At 52.4% G+C, this 21,373-nt stretch overlaps 1 protein-coding gene across 1 annotated transcript in view; it reads left to right on the top strand.

Moving 5' to 3' along the window:
• DSCAM (DS cell adhesion molecule) overlaps positions 1-21,373 on the top strand; it is a gene marked incomplete at its 5' end in the record, with an annotated part of 429,780 nt that overhangs the window by 355,161 nt on the left and 53,246 nt on the right. The window contains one exon of the mRNA XM_084231592.1: positions 4,041-4,174. Within this exon, the coding sequence (XP_084087718.1) occupies positions 4,041-4,174 (134 nt within the window). The remainder of the gene's footprint in view (positions 1-4,040; positions 4,175-21,373) is intronic.

The raw sequence follows: 21,373 nt of genomic DNA, 5'->3' as shown, positions 1-21,373 counted from the left end.
AGGAAAAACATATCACTTACTAGGACCCATATAAAAGTAGAATAAAATAATAATTAGATTAAAATAGATAAATATATTTATTTATATAAAATAGATTAAATAAATAAATATACTTGACAATAAATCAGATCAAAGGCTTAACCTTAATTAATGGATTAACCTTAAATTAAGATGTTTGTTTGAGAGCAAGTCTTCTGGAACCTTAGTCGCTCAGCCTCTATAAGGCTTCTTGGCCAATATGCATGATCTCAGGTAGAAGCCCATACAGTCTTCAGTTCATAGGCATATTCTTGGATCTGTGATAAGTTCTTGAATTTCAGAGTTTCTTGCCAAGTCTGTTCGACCAATGACAATTTGCAACTTTATTACTGCTGCAAAAACACAAGTGATTATTTGTGTTTTTCACTTCCTGATTTTGAACACAGGACAACAAACTCTGAATTCTAAAATGCTGGTGAAATCCTAATGCCATTTGATTTGCAGAGTTTATAATTACCATCTGAGCAAAACCATGGGGAAGGAGAATAGAAACAAAGCACAATCTACTGTCTTCCTCCTCATTATTTCAATGCTGTCGGCATAAGGTAGTTCAATCCTGTTCTTTTCTGCAAATGTAAACATTGCCTATGTATAAAAAGAAATGACTTTGTTTAAGTTCAAATATTTACTTAGCACCTCCCTAAAGCACATACTGGAGGCACGTGGGGAGCAGGCCGGCAGGAGGCGGGGCATCTCATCTTTACGCCTCTGCTTCACCCCCCCACTCCCCCGTGGCTAACAGTCTCTTTGGTAGAATATCTGAAAGTAGAGCTAAGAGTGAGTGAAGAATAATAACCTGATATCAGGATGTCTCCAGACACACACACACGCACACACACACACACACCCCTGTCCTGAGCCACACATTTGCATGAAGGCATGGACGGTGTGTTCCCAGGTGGTTGTGTAGCTGCACCTCAGTGCACCTTAAACACAATGGATTCTGTATGTGTGTCTGTCTGGTGATCACCAGCAGGGCTGTCCCTCAGTACACACCGAACGCACTATGTGCCCTGGGAGTCAGTGACATCAGCGCTGCAGTCCTGGGCCGGCGCTGTGGACGGCAGGCCCCCCACTGGCATCACACATTGGGATGACTGTAGACTGCAAAGGTCCCTCCACTGTGGTGACCCTCACGCAGGCTCCTGTGATATCCACAGCCTCCTGGGCCTCAGAGGAGCTCAGGGGCCAGTGAGGGTCCGTGGGGGCTCCATGCCTGCTGCTCGGCTCCACGTATGTCGCATGTTTATGCACGCGATGTTTTGGTTGGAGGGTGGTCTCCTCTGCGGATGGTGGAAGCCACCGCTCTAATGAGAGCAGCGTCCAGAAACAGTGGGGGGGAGAGCGGGGAGAGAAGGGGCACATGTGCCCCTTGCACGGCCGTGACAACAACTGTGACTCTGTCCCCCCACATCGCATCAGGTGCTCATTGCTCAGGGAGGCCTCTGCGGGGTTCAGGGTTCAGGTAGAGCTGGCTGCTGTGGTGGTGCACAGAGACACACATACTGCACACACAGCACATGCTGCACACACAACACATGCTGCACACAGCACACAGTCACACACACAACAGTAACACACTGCATATAAACCACACGTATTGCACACAGCACACACATGCCGACAAGAGTAACATGCTGCATACAAACCACACAGAGTATACAGCATACACACACATGTCACACACAGCAGTGACACACTGCATATGTTGCGCACATGTGCACACACAACTGTAACATGCACTGTATATAAACCACACACTGTGTCCAGCACACATACGTGACACACACAACAGTAACACATTGCATGCAAGCCACATGCATTACACATTGCACATATCACACACAACAGTAACATACTACATACAAACCACACCTGCTGCATGCATCACACATGCACACACACGTCACACACACAACAGTAACACACACACACCCCTGGCTTTGTCTGATCACCAAGACCAGAAAGATGATGATGACAAAGATGGAGCCGAGTGTCCAGTGGTCATTCAGCCAGACTGTTGTCACACTCAGACCCAGGCAATAACTGTTTCCCATCACTGACTTCCACGTTTTGCTCTGTGGACATCCATCTTCTGTGCCGCACAACAAATCACCGCACACTCAGCACCTCCGAACAATAAGCTCATCAGCTCGCCATTTCCAGGCCTGCCAGATTCAGGTTCCTGGGGTCACCTCGGGCCTCACAGGCTGGCACGCAAGGCCAGGGCTGTGTGCTCCTCCGAGGTGGGTGCTCTCCCAAGCGCTCTGGGTGGCGGCAGGACTAGGCCCTCGTCCTGTCTCCTGGTGGCCCCTCCGCACACAGCGGTCCATATCGTCACGGCCCATGCAGCATCTCTGCTGCCTCAGGTCTCTAGCACTTCGACCTCTGACCTCTCACCCTCTCCGGAGGGTCTCACCCTATTAAGGCCCCACAGTGGGGGTGGAGCTGGGGACGCTGCATGAGCCCTGAGCTCAGGCCAGGCCAAGGTCGTGCAGACAGCTCCTGCAGGGCGCTTGTCAGTTCAACCAGTTCTATCTAGAATCGAAAATTCACTCAACAATGGCCAAGAATCGCCACCAATGGCCTAAGCTTGCCTAAAATTTCTTAAGAACAGAGCAGATGACCAAGATGGAGTCTGAAGGCTGGAAACATGTCGCAGACACTCTGTCCTGTGCCACCTCTGTCTTCTGTAACTCCAACACGTGGCATTTGTAGCTCGCACAGTCACAAGTGTCCTTTAGAGACGTGTGACGTAAGGAATGATGGTTATGAATGGCAGCTAGAATTTAGCCAGCCCTTGCTGTGTGCAGAGCTCCCTCTGGATTCTTACAGAGGTCTCTCTTGTAACCCTAGCAGCAAAACTATAAAGAGGTGCAGAGATCGCCCCGACTTCATGAAGGGTGGAACTAAGGCCTATCAGTTAATGAACTTGCCAGGACACAGAACTTGGTGGCCGAGCTGGACAAAAGCCAGCAGGGGGCGCAGGGCTCACACTTGAACCCTTGGTGTCATCCCCACCAGAACTAACCTTTTAAATTCTAACTCTTAAAATTCTGGCTCAGTAATCCAGAAAGCTTCTCAGAGGGTCTTCTTCCTCCAAGTATCTGCGTCATTATAACTCTGTGTACAAACTTCTCATCACTCTACAAGGAAAGATCATACAAGAGGGATCACAAATCAGTGTATTTGGAGCCGAGGGATCCAGGTGAAGTGTGGTAAAATTCCTTGATGTTAGTGGAAATAATCAGTGAAAGCCAAGAATTGCTAAATTTTATGGTGATCAAGAGATACACCTTAATCGTGGTATCTTACCTTAATTCACGCCAATATATATTTATTCTGTAATCATTTTACTAAGCAAATGACCAAGCTTATTTTGTTGAGTTTTGGGGGAAGAGATTGGCGTTCTCAGCCACCTTTTGTTGCATGAAATGGGCCATCTTGGGCCATCTGCAGTTTCCAGTGGAAGCTTCTCATTCGCGGGCAGAGGCACCGGGAGGAGCTTGGCTGGAGAGAGGACCTTTCAGTTCCTAGGCCACTGTGGCGATGGGGACTGGAGCTGGGGCTTCCTTGACAGAAATGCATCGTCTCGGGTTCTGGGGGCCTGCAGAGCAGTGCGGGCAGGCGAGGTTCCCCGAGAGGCTGGGAGGGAGGCTGCTCCAGACTCCCCAGGGCTGCCCCTGGCCTCCCTCGGCCGGTAGAGGGGCGTATTCCTTCCATGCCTGTCTTTCTACCCCAACTTCCCTCTTCTGTAGTCAGGACACCAGTCCTGCTGGGTTGGGCTGGGCCCACCCTACTGGCCACATTTTAACTTGACCACCTCTGCAGAAACCCACGTCCAACTAAGGCCCACTCTGCAGTCCTGGGCTTGGGCTTCAGTGTCAGGGTTTGAGGGGGGGCGAGGAGTCCGCCAGGCGGGGCCGGAGAGCCGAGCAGGGAGGGGCCACAGAGGAGGGCACGGGCAGAGCTGCGCGGTCCTGACTGACTGTCACCTCCAGTCCCAGGCCCTCCGGCGGGCGTGAAGGCAGCGGCGGCCTCCGCCTCCATGGTCTTCGTGTCCTGGCTTCCCCCGCTCAAGCTGAACGGCATCATCCGGAAGTACACGGTCTTCTGCTCCCACCCCTACCCCACAGTAAGTTGGTAAATAACCACGTGCCTTTTGGCATCTCCCAGAAGGAGCCGCGGGGGCTCATCTGGGGCAGTTTGTTCCTTTGCTCGCCACCTACTTGCATCTCTCCAGTGGTTTGATTTTCCCCTGTTGTCTCCACACACAAAGCCCTGTCCTCACTTATACCTCATTTGAAAATACACTTCTGAATCATTATAAGGGACACAGTTGTCTAGAATTATTGTTTATTTGGTGAGTGCCCACCAAACTGCCAGCTGCTTACCCAGATCAAGGCCCACAGGCCTTAATTGCGCCCTAATTGACGGCTGGTGGACAAACCTATTGATTTTGCTGTTGGACGCTCATTAAACTGCCCCCCACCCTCCCTGGCTCTCCCCCACCTCCTCCCTCCCTTCCTGGCTCTCCCCACCCCGGCCTCCATGGCGCCCGGCTCCCGTCTTCGCTGCGTCCTCCACGGGGCAAGCCACTGGCGATGAGGGGCCTTCAGGAGGCGCTGGACCCCCACTGACCCCAGCAGCTCCCCCGCGGGGAGGAGCTGGAAGTCAGAGTTCTTAGTCTTCAGAGGGGGGTATTATTCACGGCACTGCCGGGTCGTGCGCGCAGAGCCACGCTGTTTCTTAGACAAAGGCATCTCCAAATGAGGAGTTTAGAAAGAAGCAAACCAGGGTGATCATGGGGTGTGGGTGTCCACACAGCAGCGCTGTGGTCTGTCTGGGCGGCGCCCCGCGGGTCTGTCCAGGGACGGGCGAGCCCCAGCGCCCATGGGCATCTGTGGCGCCAACTCGCAAATTAGCGCTGGTTTTGTTGTGGCAGAATCCACATCACACAAGAGGTGCCGCGTAGCCCGTTCTCAAGTCTCTGGATCTGTGGCTTTAAGCGGGGCTGCGCACCCGGGACCCTGCACCCCAGGCCGTGCTCCCTCCTGGAGGGAGACCCGTGCCGTGAAGGGCCGACTCTCCTCGCGCATCCCGGTGCCGCCGCCCTCAGGCTCTCTCTGAGGTGGACACATTGGGGCCCGGGGTGGGGCGAAGCCGGCCTTTCCCTCCAGAGGGCTCTGGCTCAGATCGAATTCCCTTTCCGGTTAAGGCTGAATGTACCCCAGAGCTACTTTATGAATCTCAAATTAAAGAGATGCACGTTCCCCAGGCCGGGTTGGAGGAGCCTGCAGGGAGCGCGATCTCTGGGGGAGGGGGCGGGGAGGGGGCGGGGAGTGGGCTCTCACAGAGGTCAGACTCTGCAGAGAGATGCCCACGCCGGGCCACTCCAGCCTCTTGGGTGTCCACGCAGCCCCTCTGGAGCTGAAGCCAAGGTTCGGTGCAGTGGTCAGAGTCGGCTCCCAGAACTTGTCTGTGGGTTCCTCGCGTGGCTCTAAATATGCAGTTGATTCCCACCTGCTGGATCCCAAGGTCAAGGCCCAGAGCTGCTCAGCAGATGCAGCCGTGGAGGGATGGAGGCTCCGCGGGGTCCTGCCCTCCTAACACCCTGCGGGGCTGCGGTCTTCTCACTGTCCCCGCCCGCCCTTGGCAGGTGCTGGGCAGCGCCTGCCTCTGCTGCCCACCTCACCACGCGCCTGTTTGCTGCGGGACCCAGGTTGGTTACCACGGCTCTCCCGCGGCTAGGGCAGCGCGCAGGGGCACCTGTCCTGCCCTGCCCCCATCTGGTCTTCAGCCCTGAATTAAAGCCCCAATCTGGCTTATTGGATTAGACCCAAGTGACTGGGGTGGAGAGGAGACCCCCCCCCATGTGTAGACACTGGGGGCCACCCTGTCTCCATCCTCCCAGCCTGCAGGCCTTGCTCTCCAGGGAGCGCCGTTGTGGAGCCGCCTGGAGGGCCACACCCCTATGTCCCCACAGAACAATGGGCCCTGACCCTGGAGCTTCCCAGCAAGTCCCTTCCCGAACCAGCAGGAGGGCGAGCCTCTCACCTCCCCTGAGCTTTGCAGCCTCAGCAGGCTGGCTCTGCTGCCTTTTGACCATGTCGAAAAAACCACTGTAGACCTAGAAAAGTCACACGGCCTGGAGGTGGCCCCGGCTGTGGCTTCTGCAGGGAGGCTCGGGCCCAGAGCCGTTCTCCACCGCGGAGGTGAGCCCAGAGGAGTTAACCCCCCCCAGGAGGCACGTTGCTATTCATCTATTTCAAATGTCATTTAAGGCCTATTTTTTAATAGATTTAATTTTTTCAGAGCAATTTTAAGTTGACAGCAAAATTGAGCAGGAGCTACAGCGATGCCCCATAGGAGGCCTATTTTTAAAATAAAATAATACCGTTGCAAGTGCCGATCAGAGAACCCATCCATTTCAGAGCTGCAAACTTGAGAGCCCATCCATGATTCATTTTCCACCTGGCATTAATAAGAAACTATAAATTGCCAGGGGGGAGGATTCCCCCCATCTTCACTTGCTGTTATCTAAAGTCAGAGAACTGGAAAGGGGTGCAGGGCAGCGCCGGGGGCGTGTGGCGGCGGCCTGGGCGGCTCAGCCAGCAGAGGGCAGCCGCCGCCGCTCCCCGGCTCCTGCCTGCAGGGTTTTCCTGTGAAATGATTTCATGGTTGAATGTGGAACGTGGCAGGATAAATGAGGACACAGTCTCCGCTGCCGTTCGTCTTCTTTTTAAGAGCCCTTCGGCTAACCTCCTGAGGAAACTTTTCTCAGGTTCCCCAGCTGCTCTCCCTTCCCCGTGAAAGGCCCTGGATAAAACGCGGGGCTCCCTGACCGCCCACCCCGCGGCCGCCGCCTGGGCAGTGGCCGGCTGCTGTCCACGCCGCTCAGCAGGAGCCAGAGGGACTTGAGTCCTTGCACGAGGCCAGATGAGAGGCGGAATTAATCTGCAGACGGTGTGTCTGATCCTGGGGCCGCATGAAGGGCGCCGGCAGCACAGTCAGACCCCAGCCTGCCCAGCAGATGCCACGCAAATTCCCAATTCCGTTCGGTCCAGGACCTCCTTCGCGGGCGCTGTGAACGGTGGCTGCTGATCCTGACATACAATAGGTCTGAGTGGGCAACTCACACGTTGCTGTCAGCCGCGGGAATCTGAGAGAGGACGGACGAGGGGCCCGGGAGGAGCCCCTGAGCGGGCTCCCTGCCTGGTCTCTCACTATGGAAAAGCAGTCGCAGGACGGTGTCTCCTGTGATACTCAGTGGCACGTGGCTGCAGAGACGTGTTTCCAGCGCCAGCTCATGCTCAGGGCCCAGGACCGGGAGCTGGGATTGCACGAGCTTCTCCTTAGTGAAGCAGAAACGCAGGAGGCCTCAGACAGCACCGTGAGCCTCGCCCGCTGTGCCAGTCCAAGGACGGGCCAACCGGCTCCTGCCCGTGCAGCTGCGGCTGCAGGTGTCGCGGGAACTTCTTCTCCAAAGAAGGCTTGGGGCAGCTCGCCCCTCCACCGTGCGGCCCACACTTTCGCTGAAGCGATTCTTCTAGCAAGCAAGGAAGGGAACTTTCCAAAAAAGGGAGCAGGAGAGTTGCCCCCAGACACACCCGGTAAAACCCCCGCCGGGCTGGGCGTGAGAGAGCGACCGCCGAGGCCCGGAGCTGGCCGGGGGCCTCGGGTCCAAGCTGCGGGGCGCCGCCGGCTGCCGTGACCGTCTCCCTTGAGCTCCCGCCCGCCAGCCCCGTGGGCCCTGGCTGTCGAGTCCCATCGCCTCTTCCTGCTGCTCCGCTCACCCCCGCTGGCCTGACTGTGGCGCTGGGCTGCACAGCTCCTGCTTCTGCGTTCCCGCTCTCCCAGCTTCCTTCCCCTCCCGTTCTTTCTCTTTGTTGTTCTCTCTACTCCTTGCCTTTAAACGCAGGCATTCCCCAGGCTCTCCCTTGAACCCCTTTTCTGGGTATCCTTTGCGAACCCCACGGTCACGGAGCCTCTGACTTCAGCAGTCGCCTGAGGCGGCGTCTGGTGCTTTTGTGGGTAACCCGGGCGGTTACAGAACCACCCAGGGCTTTCTTCCCAGCTCGGCATCCACGTCTGCCTGGAGACCCGCTCTGCCTCCCCCGCGGGGTCACAGCCTCCTTCTCCCCTCTCCTGCGGCTGCTGGCCGAGCCCGACATCTCACACTGTCCTCTGTCCCCCGAAACCTTCAAGTCTCCTCTGACTCGTGTTCTCCCTTCCACTCATTATCAGACTGACCCGCAGTCATGTCTTCCTCGCACGGCAAACCCAGGCAGACACCCCCCGGGGCAAGCGGAGCCGGCCTGACCCGGCCGAGTCACACAGGCCGAGTCTGGGAGTCAGCGCAGCGGCCTGGTCTCCGGCGACCCGCCCCAGGGCCCGCCTCCCGCACGCCCGCTCGTGAGCTGTGGGGGCTGCGGGTTTCGGTCACTCCAGGAAGGGCCCGGGTTCAGGACAGAGGAAGCGTCTCCAGAGGCCTGGACATCGGCACTAAGTGCCCCTGCACCGCTCACTGGCCAGAGCTGGCCTCATGGGTCCCTCCCCCACAGAACCAGGACAGGAGCGGGGCAGGCAGGAGACCGGATGGGCCGGAGCAGCGCCCCAGGGTGCAGGCCTCCCTCGGGAGGGCGGGGAACACCAGGCCCCCGTCTGTGTGGGGCGGCAGCGGGCACTGCAGGGCGGCCCGAGCAGGAGACACGGCACAGCTGAGGGGCGGAGCGGTGGGTCCTGGGCGTGCCCGCAGACCTGACTGGGAGCAGGGGAGACTCTCCTGCGGGGGGACGGCGTGTCGCAGCTCTGGCAAAGGGACACCCCGCGGGGAAGTTTCTCTCGGCACCTCTGTTATCCCTTCTCTCCCGCCATCCCCACCGCCTGTCACCGGGAGGGGCGCCCTGCCCCGGGCCCGCTGTCCAGCCCATTGCCCCGTCTGTGGGGATGGTCCCTTCACATTCTGGGTCACGTGGTACCCTCTCCTGGGTGACGTCTGCCTCCTGCCCTCTGGTGCTGTTCAAATCCTCACTGTGGCCCGGATGATTTCCAGTGCCGCTCCAGTGCCAGCGCCACCCTGGCTCATGTTGTCTTGACCTTCCCCACCCAGCATCACGCCAGGCCACACCCGTGTGAGCACGTGTGAGCGCGTGTGAGTGCGTGTGGGGGTATGTGAGAGTGAGTGTGTATGTGTGTGTGTAGGCGTGCGTGAATGTGTTTGTGAGCGTGTGAGAGGGAATATGAGAGTGTGTGCATATGTGTACATGTGTATGTGTGTGTGTCTGCAAGTGTGGGAGCATGTGAGAGGGAATATGAGCTTGTACATGTGAATGTGAGTGTTTGTGGGAGTGTGTGTATGTGTGCGTGAGTGTGTGTTTGTGAGTGTGTGTATCGGGTCTTCCTTGTCTTTTCCTCTCACCCTCCCACATGAGAATGCTTATTCTTAAGGTTCAACTCAAGTGCTATATTTTTATGCCACCATTTTTGGGAGCCTGCTAAATATATCCTCGCCACTAGGTGCTAAATCCTTCAGCCTCTCGTTGCTGAACTAGTTTTTTCATGACTCACTGTAGGAAATGCACTTTTATGATCACATCCAGGACACATACCCAACAAGAGCTTCGTAAACGAAACACACTGACCGTCTGCCATGCACTTTGGTATTTTGGGTCCTGCCGGCTCTTCCCTGCTCTTTCTGACCGGCATGACCTACTAAATGGCTTCTGTGACCCACATTTAAGGACCCGTCTCCCATCAGTGAGTCCTGGTGACTGTGCGGGAGGGTCGGTCTTAATAACGTCCCTGTGCAGTCTGGCCAGGGCCCCCAGCTTAGAAGCTGAAGATGGTCTGTCCCCCCCAGCGGCTGAGCCGGAGCCCCGGACAGCCTGCCGACCGGGGAAGGCGCTTCCCCTTGCCTTGGGCTTCAGCTCCCATCACACACCCATTCTCTCGTTGTTAGAGGTCCCACTGGAGGCTTGTTAGCTGTTCCAGTGCAGGAATCACAGTTGGTTAGAAACCACTGTTATGCCTGAAAAAAAAACCCGGATTTATACTGAAATTGAGGATGTTCCGCAAACGTTGTGTTGAATTAAATTTTATGGATCGTGACTGTGAGTCCCCCGATAGAGGCAAAATTGTGCAATGAAGTCCCTGCTGAATGAGGCAGGGAAGTTGTGCTCTGTGCTTTGGGGTTCTTCCTGTCCCAGAAGGAGGTGGGTATGAAAGTCTGGGTCTCAGTGACCGGCTTGGAATCCCGTGGCGTGGAAATCCACCCACAGCTCTCGTAACTGCGCAGCTCTCTTTCCTGTGGCAAAGCTGCGCATCAAAAAGATGCCCAGAGTCATCTCAGGAGGGCAGCCGTGTCCCCGGGCCATGCGTGCGGCTGACTAGCGCCGAGCTCCTCCACGTGGTGGGCAGGCGAGGGCCCACCCTGCTCCTGAACACCCTCGTGCAGGGGGCTCAGCCCCTCATCACCTAGTGCCGGCGGCCGGGAAGGAGAGGCCGGAGAAGTGTCCCTGAGACAAAGCTACATCCAGTCTCCCCAGACATGGGAAAACCAATGCTGGGTCTCATAAAAAGTTCCTGGGGAGGACATTCTAGAAGCTTCCTTGGAAGTCCTTCAGTATTCCAGGGCCAGGTCTGATGGAAGGTGGTTCGTCTTTAAGTTTTTCCTGCAGCTACTTGTTATTCTCTGACTTGGGAGAAGGGGGAGCCCCACGCCATCCTTTATAACCCGGTCCTCGCAGTGGCCGCCCTCCCCTGCACCCTGCCCTCAAAGAACCACCGGTAACAGCTCAGCCTCCTGTGGACTATGTGATCGTCTTCAGCCATCACCCAACTTCGTGGGCATCGAGTGAAACTGCCCAGCCCCTGTGTGGGCCAAACCGCGGGTGACGTGTGCTGGGCAGTTGGGAGAAAGCTTTAAAATCCTGAGCCCAATCTTAAACTTTATGGAGAAAAGAGGAAGAGAGACATTTGTTCCACTGGCATACGCAGAAATAAGCCCCAAAACGCCTTTGGAAGTCCAATCCCACAAGATCGCCCGCCCAGTTTGGCAGGAAAGTTGCTGCAAGCGGACATCTTCGCTCCGCGATGCTTTCGTTCAGTCTGCCGGGTGCTGGGACTTCCTCAGGCTGGTCCCTGCTTCTCCAGGCGGGTCCCTGCTGGGACCCTCAGGTTAAAATGCCCTTTGACCAGCTCGCTTTTAGGGCCTTTGAAAGACCCCAGCTGTGAAGCATCTCACCTTGTCTGCTTGGACTGACATGGACGTGCAGTTCTAGTAATGAAACGCGTTGGCTTCAGAGCTTTTCCAAGTGGGGCAATGAAGATGCCGACTTTCCCAACGCCGTGGTCTATGTTTGCATTATTTTTTATTGCTAGGAATGGCCCCTCTCACTTATTTCTTGCTTATATGTGAGACGTTATGTGACGCTGAGCTAGTTCTGTGCGGATTCTGTTGGCTCGATGGCAGCGGTCTCGTTAAATTGATAAAACACCAACAGCGCGATCGCTGCGTGGCAGACAGCAGGACGCCGGTGAGGGCGAGCAAAATCGTAGCACACGGAGGTGAAGGAGCTAGAAAGACACTGGGAATGTGAGGTCCCTGTCACGCCAGTTCTGTTGGGGGGCCAGCACCCCAATCCTGAGCAGTAACCAGCACGTAGTAGTTTCATGCCTTTCTTGGACATCAACTTCCAGTCACTTGCTTAACATTATAACAATAACCTTTAGATTGAGGAGACCAAAAAAATCAAACACCCAGTGTTTGGCAGCCCCTTTTCAAAGTCATGATGAGTCATGAAGAGCCGCTCAGGTGATCTCAGTCAAGCGCAGAGAAGCCCCCGGCCCCTGGCAGAAATATGGAGCTTGGCTTCGCCCCGCTGGCCAGCCCTGCCTGTTCCCTCAGGACATGCTCTGTGCCATCTTACCTTATCTTGGAGATGGAAATCATCAGCTAAAACGGAAATTAGATCAAATTGCATTTAAACGCAGAATTTTAAAAACAGGCAAATCTACACTGATCCGGCAAACAGTTTATTCTTGGTGTAATCCCGGCCACTTCTCTGCCACCAGGCAGAGCCTGTGTGCTCTGGAAGCGTTGTCACCCTGTAATTAAAGAACTCTCCGTTTTGTTTATTCTGCTCTGGGGGAGGTTTTCTAAGTCACTGCTGTGAACATGCTATCTGCAAAATCAGAGCATCCAGGCTTTTTTTTAACTGCTTGTTAATAATTAGACATGAAAGCTTCTTAAAGCTCCGTATTTCTTTGATAGAATTAGTTTTTCATTAAAAAGTTAATTGAAATTTTTTAAAGTGGAATGCTTTTTATACCCATCAGGCACGCTGACTAATTTGATCTGAGCAGCCTGCAACTCCGTCATCATTCTCGACACGTTTTTTCCTATTGAATTCAAATGATTTCTAGGTCATCACTGAATTCATACAACAGGCATTTTCCCAGCGTGTTCCAGTAAGTGACTGGGGGTCTCAATTCTGCATTGTCCCTCCTGGAATCCCCAGGGATAAAAGGGGAGAAGCGGGGGAGAGCCCTCGGGAAGTCCTGTCAGTGCAGGAAGCGCCAGGGAGAAGGTGCAGGACCGTACCCCAAAGGGCACTAGAGAGAAGGACCACAAAGGATGTGCAAACGAGGACAGACATGGCGCAGGTCAAGGGAAGACGACAGGGCTTCATATGTTTACTGTTGACTGAAATCAGTGCGGGATTTGGCAATGAATTCAGCCACTACTGGAAAAGCATCCAGTTCCATAGAGATGACTACGGAGCATTTTAAGTAGCTCGTTATGGTTCATGTTATCATATGGCTGGTTAAAAAAAAATATCTGAGCTATGGAAGCAAAATTATTACCCCGGTAAGGCAAGGCAAGGATAATTCTAGAATGGAGGCAGGCCTGGAGGACACTGTCCAGGGCTTTTCTTTGTCTTTTTATTTTTTTTAGTATCTATCCTTTCTCATTTTTTTTTTCCTAAAAGTGCCATCACTTTACATCCTTGTTAATATTTTGGGTCACAACGAAGCAGGCGCGGCGTCCCAGCAGCCTTCCCAGGCTTGGCAGGCACAGGGTCCAGGTCTTCAGAAACCCATCCCCCTGCCCTCGACCTCAGGCAACAGCCGGGGGCACAGAGCCTGCAGGAGCTGCCTGGCTTGGGTGTCACCAGCTTCAGACCATTACCTGTATGTTCCTCTCCTGGTACAAGTGGAGGGGGCAGACATGTCCCAAGTCTTATAAAAAAACACTGGCTCAAGTATTTTTTTACTTAAATATGTCAAGTTTTGGTTTATTTCCTGAGCATTTTGCAAATATTAATATTCTGTGTCTTCAACTACAACAAGGATGGTTTTAAAAAGGGAGTTCAAAGGACTCTGCTTCTAGTTATTAGCAGGCATTTATCGCAGCCCTGCCAGCCTCCTTTTAATTCAACCTCCATTTAGCCAGCCATGAGCACTTCTTGTTCCCTGGGGCCTGGAATTTGCTTTTTAAGCCACATACTGGAGATAAGCTCAATGCAGGCCTGTGAATTCAGACCAGGCCAGCTACTGAGGTGCTGTTACCCTGAACAGACACTAAGAGTTTTAGCGTCAATTTCCCCACCCCAAGCCCGAGGATAGCTCCACAGGCCAGCACAATTATGTGAGGCCCCAGAGTCCTGTCCCTCAGCCGCCCCCACTCAGCACGCAGCACCCAAGCCCCCACCAGGGGAAATCCAGCAAGATGGCGTCTGTAGGGGCATCTGGTCCGACAGCTCAGTAGATTGAAATGATGCTGATTTTTACATCAAACACCATATTTTTAAATTAGTTCAGATAACTTCCAGTATTAAAATCATATAAAGCGATTATTTAAAATAAGAAATGCAAAGTTTATATTCTCAGCATGTGTCTCAGCAGAACCCCCAAGTCTTCCCTCAAGAACACGTGGGTCTTCTCTGTGACGTGACACCAGCGGGACAGAGAACTCCACACTTCCCGTTCTCGTGATGGACGGAGAAAGAAATAACTTGGTGACCAATTAAAGCCACTCCAGTTAAGGGCAACTCATTAATAATAAATGTTGTTAACTCTGAATTCTGATAGAATCGTGTTTAAACCCTTGTAAGTGATGCAGACAGGGATTTACGAGAGGCACAGACTAATGGGCAACCCCAGTTCCTAAATGTCCCGTCCACCCCTCCAGCCGGCCAGACCAGGAATAATGACGAGCTGTGGAGGGTGGAACCCCCTTCGAGGACCTTCAGGATCTCACGCCCGGCACCAGCACTGTCTTAACGCTGATTGTTTCGGTCTTTCCAAGGGTCACGAAGTAACTGCTGAGTCTCCCCTTACTGCAAATGTTTAGCCCAATTCCAGGGACGCATGCAAGATGAATTCGTGTGTGGGACAGTCTTCCAGAATGGCCAGTATCGCTTCTTAACTCTGAAGACGATGATGCTAGAGAACTTATGATCTACCGGGAGAAAATTAACTCTCTAGGTATTTAAATATTGAAAAATATTGAGAAAAGTAGCTTCCGTACAGTTTGTCATATTTTATTCATTAACCCCTAAGAAACTTCATTTAGAGTCTGTTGTTCCCTATGCAGCGGTTTCCCATCTTGTTGCTCTCCAGATGGAACTTCTGATTTGGTCCTTTCTTTTCTCCCCACAATAATTTCATGCTTTGAAGTCTTTGCTGCACCAGCCTACTAAATTGTCAGGAGAAAGCTGTAAGTAGCATCGATCCCTTGTCATGGAATATTCTCAGCATTGGGAGGGAAGCTTCGCCTAATGAAATGCATGTAGAGATGAGCAAGCGAAGCACGCCCTGCCGCCTGTGGGAGAGCCTGCCACCCAGTCAGGGACCGTTGATTCCATGTCAATGTAACCGGTGCTACCACAGCTCCCGCGGAAACACGGAGGAGGGCGTTTCACAGGGAAGCGGCATCCAGCGTTCCTCTTTCTCAGAACACGCATGTTACTGGGCATGTAGGATTGAAACAAATAGACTTGCTTCACTACCCTGAAGGATATTTTGGTTATTTTTTCCCCCATTTAGTTCTTTTTTCCTCACCTGTGGCCGCCTTTTGAAAGTGACAAAGTGGCGGAATGATGCACCGTCTGTAGATCAGTGGTGCTGTTTCCAATCATTCTGTGACTTGAGATCACCCCTCCACAGGGGCCTCCTGACCACGACCCATCTCGCTCTCCCCACCCGCCCCGTGTGTGCGCCCTGACCCCACAGCTGTGCAGCAGCCCCACGCCCCCTCCTGCCGTACGCAGGGTGGTCTTTTCCTCTGTGGGCTCTGCTGTGCCCTCCTCAGGTGACTCACCCAGGTCCTTCCAGCCTCCGGGCTCTCCCAGGGGCTTCCTTGGGCCTCAGAGCTGCCGTCCTCCCAAGATGGGTCAGCACACGGATGGCCCCAGAATCCACAAAAATGCCTGTTCCTAACTCAGCCTCTTAGGGGCCAGCGATGGAGTGTAGACGGATTGTGGGAGCCAGCCCCCATGCTCTCGTTAGGGAAGAGCGTACGGGCATCACGGGGTATCCTGGCCACTACCGGGTGCTGACGCCCCATGAGAACAGAGATGGTTGTGGCTAATCGCCAGTCACACAAACCACAAGAAAACAAGTCAACTCGCTGGCTCTAAATCCTCAGTCAGCTGCTTTTCTGCCTGCCCTGCTGCCAGACCAGAAAAGTGGTGCCTTCCTCAGCAGTTAGTGCCTTCCTCAGCCACACGTGGTGCCAGAGGGCAGCAGTGGCGGTGCCCGCAGCCTCCCCGGGCACCAGCCGGATGCCTGAACGGCTCGCCTGTGTTTTCCATCACGCTCCGTCACGAACGGCATTCCAGAAGGGACGTTTCTATGAATGAACCATTTTCACTTCCGCATTTGATTCCTTGTCCCTTTAAGCGGCGAAACTCACAGTGTTGCATCAGAACCACGTGTGCACGTCGCTGATGTCAGCCATGCCTCGTGCTCCAGGGGAAAACTAAGTGAGATGCGTATCTTGCAGGTGACCAAGGACAACCGTGCCTGGGACACAGGATCCTCAGTGAGTTTTAACTGAAAGTCATGTGCTCTGCACAGAAAATCCTTGTTTTGCAAACACCTTTGAAGGCTCTGCGGGTGCTCCCTATCCAACACTGGCAGTTGTTACAGTTTGCCCATCATGAAGCTTTGGAAGAGTAGTTTGGCAGCAGTGCAGCCTTGGAACATTCCAGAACACAAGCTCACACAGTCTTGGGATTGTGTCCTCTTCTCGCCAGGAAGCAAGCCACATTCCCTCCCATCTTTGGGAGGATTCATTTTCCCCTGATTTTCTGAAGACAGCACGGCCAGTGTGGGGCGGGGGGGAGACCTCGACACTGTCACGCCTGCACTTGCCCCCCGAGGAGGAGATGCCCGGGCCATGCCGGGGCCTGCAGCCTCCTGTCTGTCACCCAACACTGTGCACCTCGAAGTTGGGTGTTAGACAGTGGGCAGTTCTCTGGCATTATCTTGTTGGGGAGCACAGTGCTCGGGAAGAGGGGCTGGTATAGCATCCTGTGCCTGCTCATCTGCGCGAGCTCCTTAGAGTGCGAGGGGGTGCAGGTGTCACCTTCCTGGTGTCTGCGCATGATCGGCAGCAGGGACGGTGAGGAAATGGCACTGACCTTGGCGCCGGGAACACCAGGTCCAAGCCTGTCTGAACACCAGGTCGCCCCTGCCTGGTATCCCAGCCCCAGTGGGAGGTGCCCGCTGCCCCTCAGCGCCCCGCCCTGCGCAGCTTCACAGAGATATATGCTCTCTGAGGCCGGGCAACGGTCAGCTCTGGAGGCTGGAGCGTCCAAGACCAGATGCGGCACAATCAGTGTCAGATGAGCGTCCACTTTCTGGTTTTGTTTGTTTGTTTTGTATCTTTGTGTGTGAGGGAGACACAGAGACAGAGAGAGAGCGGGAGAGAGTGTGCGCTCTGGTCTCTTCATCCCCCCAAGGACACTAATCTCACTGGTATGAAGGACCCAGCCACCTCCCAGAGGCGCCCTCCCACTGGGAGATCAGGGCTGTGACAGACGACTACAGAGGGGCACAAACATTCTACCCATTGCTTGCTGCCCCTGGGTGCCCCGATTTCAGGTCCTTCTCGCATGCAAGACGCATCCGCTACCCCGGCGGGCTCATAAACCTTCTTTCATTGCAGCATCAGCCCTGACCTCCGCGGCCCAAAGCCCCTTTGTAATAACATCGGAATCAGATCCGGGTGGAGCTAGAGGCCTGATCTATCCCGAGCTGTGAAACCAGACAGATTATGTGCTTCCAGAATACCCTTGTGGAAAACGCGAAGGGTAAACATTCCCATTCCAAAACGGAAAAATAGGAAGGAAAAAGGGGTGATGAGTCCCTCTTAAATACAAATCTTAGCACCCCAAACATGACTAGGTCTGAAGGTGCAAAAAATACCCTTTCTTGATGCAATGTTCTGCCCCCCAGATCCATCAGTGATGTCACTTCTACTGCTTCATGGGGTGCTGCCCACGGGGGCTCTCTGTCCACTAGTCTGCTGCACAGGGGCTAGTCTGTGAACCCAGGGCTCTGCCAGACGGGGTCATGCTCCACAGCTCCAGAAGGCCCCGCCTCAAGGCCTCAGGTGGAAGCTGTGGAAACCAGTGTATGGCTCCCAGCGACCTGAATATCCTCAGCGCCATGCTTCCTTGTCTGGGAGAACACAGGTCCGGAGCCATTAGCTAGACAGCCTGTCCTCTGCGACCTAAGTCCAGGCTCCCCCTTCACTCTGTCCGTCTCAGTCCCCTTTGGGGCCATCTGGCAGCTTCCTGCCCAGGTGACTGACTAGGTCCATCGCTCACACCCCGTCTCGCCTCCTCAAGGGGGTGGGGGCTACACCCTACACCTCTTTCCCACCCAAACACACCTTCTCATGTTTTGCAGAGTGGGGAGGCGGAGAATGCTCCCTATGTAGCGCCTCTTTCCTTCATAATTCCTTCTTATTCATTTCTTTCTTCTTGCATTTTACTGTAAAACCAACACTCTCCTGAGACATCTCCTCTGACAGATACCCAGTTTCATCTCCTTCACCTTCTACCTTCCACACAACCCAGTGAGAACAAGCACGTAATTCAGTCAAGTTCTCCGCTGCGTTTTTGCAAGGAGGGCCGTTTCTCACCGCCCATCGGCCTTCTCCTCATGCCCCCCGAGGGGTCCTCCATCCGTGTATCTCCAGCCTTCTGTTGATTACCTCGAAGTCTCCAAGATGGGGGCTCTCCCCAGCCCTCTTTTCAAAATTCTGAGATCTCACCAGGATCCCCTTCAGCAGTTCCTCCATGTGACGGTGGCTTCTTCTAAAAGCACCCCAAAGCCTTCCAGCCTCTACGCACGTGGTGAGGTATCGTTACACAGCACCCCACTCCTCAGAAATAAGTTCCGTATCAGTCAGCTCATGCCACTGTAACAAATGCCACAGACTTGGCAGCTTAAACAGCAGATATTTATTTTTCTCCATCCTGGAGTCCAGGAGGGTAGGGTTGTGGCAGTTTCTGCTGCTTCACAGTGGCCCCTTCATGCCGTGTGCTCACCTAGAGAGAGAGATCTCTTGGGATCTTTCTCTCCTTTATAAAGACATTAATTATCTAGTGAAGGTCTCAACCTCATGGATGAATCTAATCCTAATTCTCCTTCAAAGGCCCCATCCCACAAGGGATTAGGACCTCAGTGTAGGAATCATGGGGTGGGGTGGGGCGCAGGCCTTCGGTCGCGAATTCCTCCTCTGTAAGTGGAGCTGCCATCGGCCTACCTAGCTCATGCAGTGTCTTTGAGGGACAGTTGTGACTTGTCTTGGTCTAATCTTCTGGAAGTTCTATCAGTTTTTGCTTCACGTAATTTGAAACTTTGTGGTGAAGTGCATGTATGTTTAGGATTGTTATGGCCTTTTGTTGAACTGATCCCTCTGTAATTATGGAATTGCCTTTTTTATCACTGGGAATATTCTTTGCTTCTAAATCTTCTTTGTCTGATATTTACATAACCACTCCAGCTTTCTTTTGACTAATGTTGACACGGGATGTCTTTTCTATCCTTTAATTTTTAACTTGTTTATGTTTTAATATGGTTGTGCTCCCGCCCCTTCCCCTCAAAATCCTCAGTTTCATCCTCTGAGGTTTCAATTAACCCCAAATGAACCAATGTCTAAAAGTGAGATTTTGAGAGAGAGGCCACCACCTTCATGCCGCTTTTATTACAGCTCTATTTTTTTTTTTTTTTGTCTTTAGCTATTGTTGTGAATCTCTTACTGGGCCTAATTTATAAATTAAACCTTGGTGTAGGTATGTATTTATAGGAATAAACATGGCGTATTTAGAGTACTAAATCCAATCCTCCACTGGGAGGCTTGGAGTGAATCCTCCACAGATAAGGAGGAGACTACTCATTCTCTAATGTAGGGAACATATAGTGAGGTGTTCCTTCTATATCCAGGCTGAGATGTATCTAAGTTTAGAGCTATATCTAAATCTCTCCCTTTAATTAGGATTTTAGACCATTTTTACCACTTAACTATCAATATATTGATGTTTAAATCTATAATTTTGCCACTTGTTAATTTTATTGTCCTATTTGTTTCCATTTTATTCTTTTTCTGCCTTATTTGGACCCATTCAGCATTGTTTATAATTCCATTAATTTTTCTACTCTGTAATTTCAGTGATTTTTTTTAAAGATTAATAGCATATACCTCTAACCTACTGCATTTTACACACCAGTGACGTTATACACTTCATATATGGTATAAGAACTTGACAATAGCATACTTCCATTTCCTCCCTTGTCAACCTTTGTGCAAATGCTGCCATAAATTTTACTTTTACGTACATTAGAAACCCTACAATACATGTTATCTGTTAATTGCCTTTTAATGAGATTTAAATAATAGGAAAAAAAAACATGTATAGGTATCTACATAGCTGAAATCTCTGGCACATTCTAATGAATACATTCCTATTTTCTATCTGGTGCCATGCTGCTTCTGCCAGAGGATTTCCTTGACCATTTCTTGTATTGTGTGCCTGTTGATGATTGAGACTTTCAGCTTGTTATATGTTTGGAAAAGTCCTTATTTCTCTTTGATTTTGAAATGTTTGTTGAATATGGAATGTTAGGTTTCCTTTTTGCTTTCAGTACTTCAAGAATGTAGGTCCTCTGTCCTTTGACATGGTGTCTTCACCAGCTCAGGCCACTCTAACAAAGGCACCATAGAGCAGGTGCTCATAGCCAGGGAGGCTGGCTCCTCCCATTCTGGAGCTGACAAGTCCACGATCACGGAGCCATCTGTTCTGCTACAGCGGGTCTTCTTTGCCGTGTAGACTCTCACATCTCCACATGCTGGAAAGGGACTGGCGAGCTATCTCGGGCCTCATGTATGAGGGCACAATCCCATGACCTCCTAATACCATCTCGCTGGGGATTAGGCTGCAGCACATGAATTTGGGGGTGGGGGTGATATTGAGAATACAGCGCTTGGGGTGTTTTGACAAGCATCTGCTGACATCCTTGCCTTTGTTCCTGCCCAGAGGGCATGACCTTTCTCCAGCTGCCATTAAGAGTTCCCATTACTGGTTTTGAACAATTTGATCATCGTGTGGCTTAATGTAGTCTCTTCATGTTTTTGTGGCTGGGGTTCACTGAGATTCTTAGCTCTGTGGATTTATAGTTGTCATCAAATTTAGAGAATGTTCAGCCACGATTTCTTCAAGCATTTATTTTCTTTCTGTCCTGCTCCCCCTTTCTTTCCCAACGCCATGCACGCGTTCCACTGCTGGGTGTTGCCTGCTGCTCACTCGCGCTCTGGCTGCTTCATGCCCACCTCTCCCTGTTCTCATCTGCTAATATGCTCCCAAGTTCACTGTTTTATGCAGTATCCAGCCTGTTATGATCAAATGCAGTGCATTTTTTCATTTCACACATTGCAATGTCATCTCAAGTTTGACTGAGGTCTTTTAATATCATTCATGTAGCTACTTAGACGTTTCCACACCTACAGTTATAATACAGCTATAATAAAATTATAACAACTGCTCAGTACCCTTCTCCCAAGTCTAATATATGTCTCAGTGGTGGGTGAATCTTAATGAACTGAGTATACTGTCTTCATGTGTCATGTTTCCCTGCTTCTTTACATTCCTAGAAGATTTATGACAGTTTTTAAAGATAGAATTCACATCCCATGAAGTTCACGTTTGTAGGTGTGCTCTGTAGGGGCTTTTAGTGCATTCACAGAGTTAGGCAGCCCCACCACGACCCAGCCTTAGAAATCTCATCACCCCCAAAGAAACCCTGTACCTAACAGTCT

Source organism: Talpa europaea, assembly GCF_964194135.1.
Source record: "Talpa europaea genome assembly, chromosome: 4".
In the NCBI taxonomy this organism is placed as follows: Eukaryota; Metazoa; Chordata; class Mammalia; order Eulipotyphla; family Talpidae; genus Talpa; species Talpa europaea.
The sequence above is the reverse complement of the archived record's forward strand: the minus strand, read 5'-3'. Positions and strand labels throughout refer to the sequence as shown.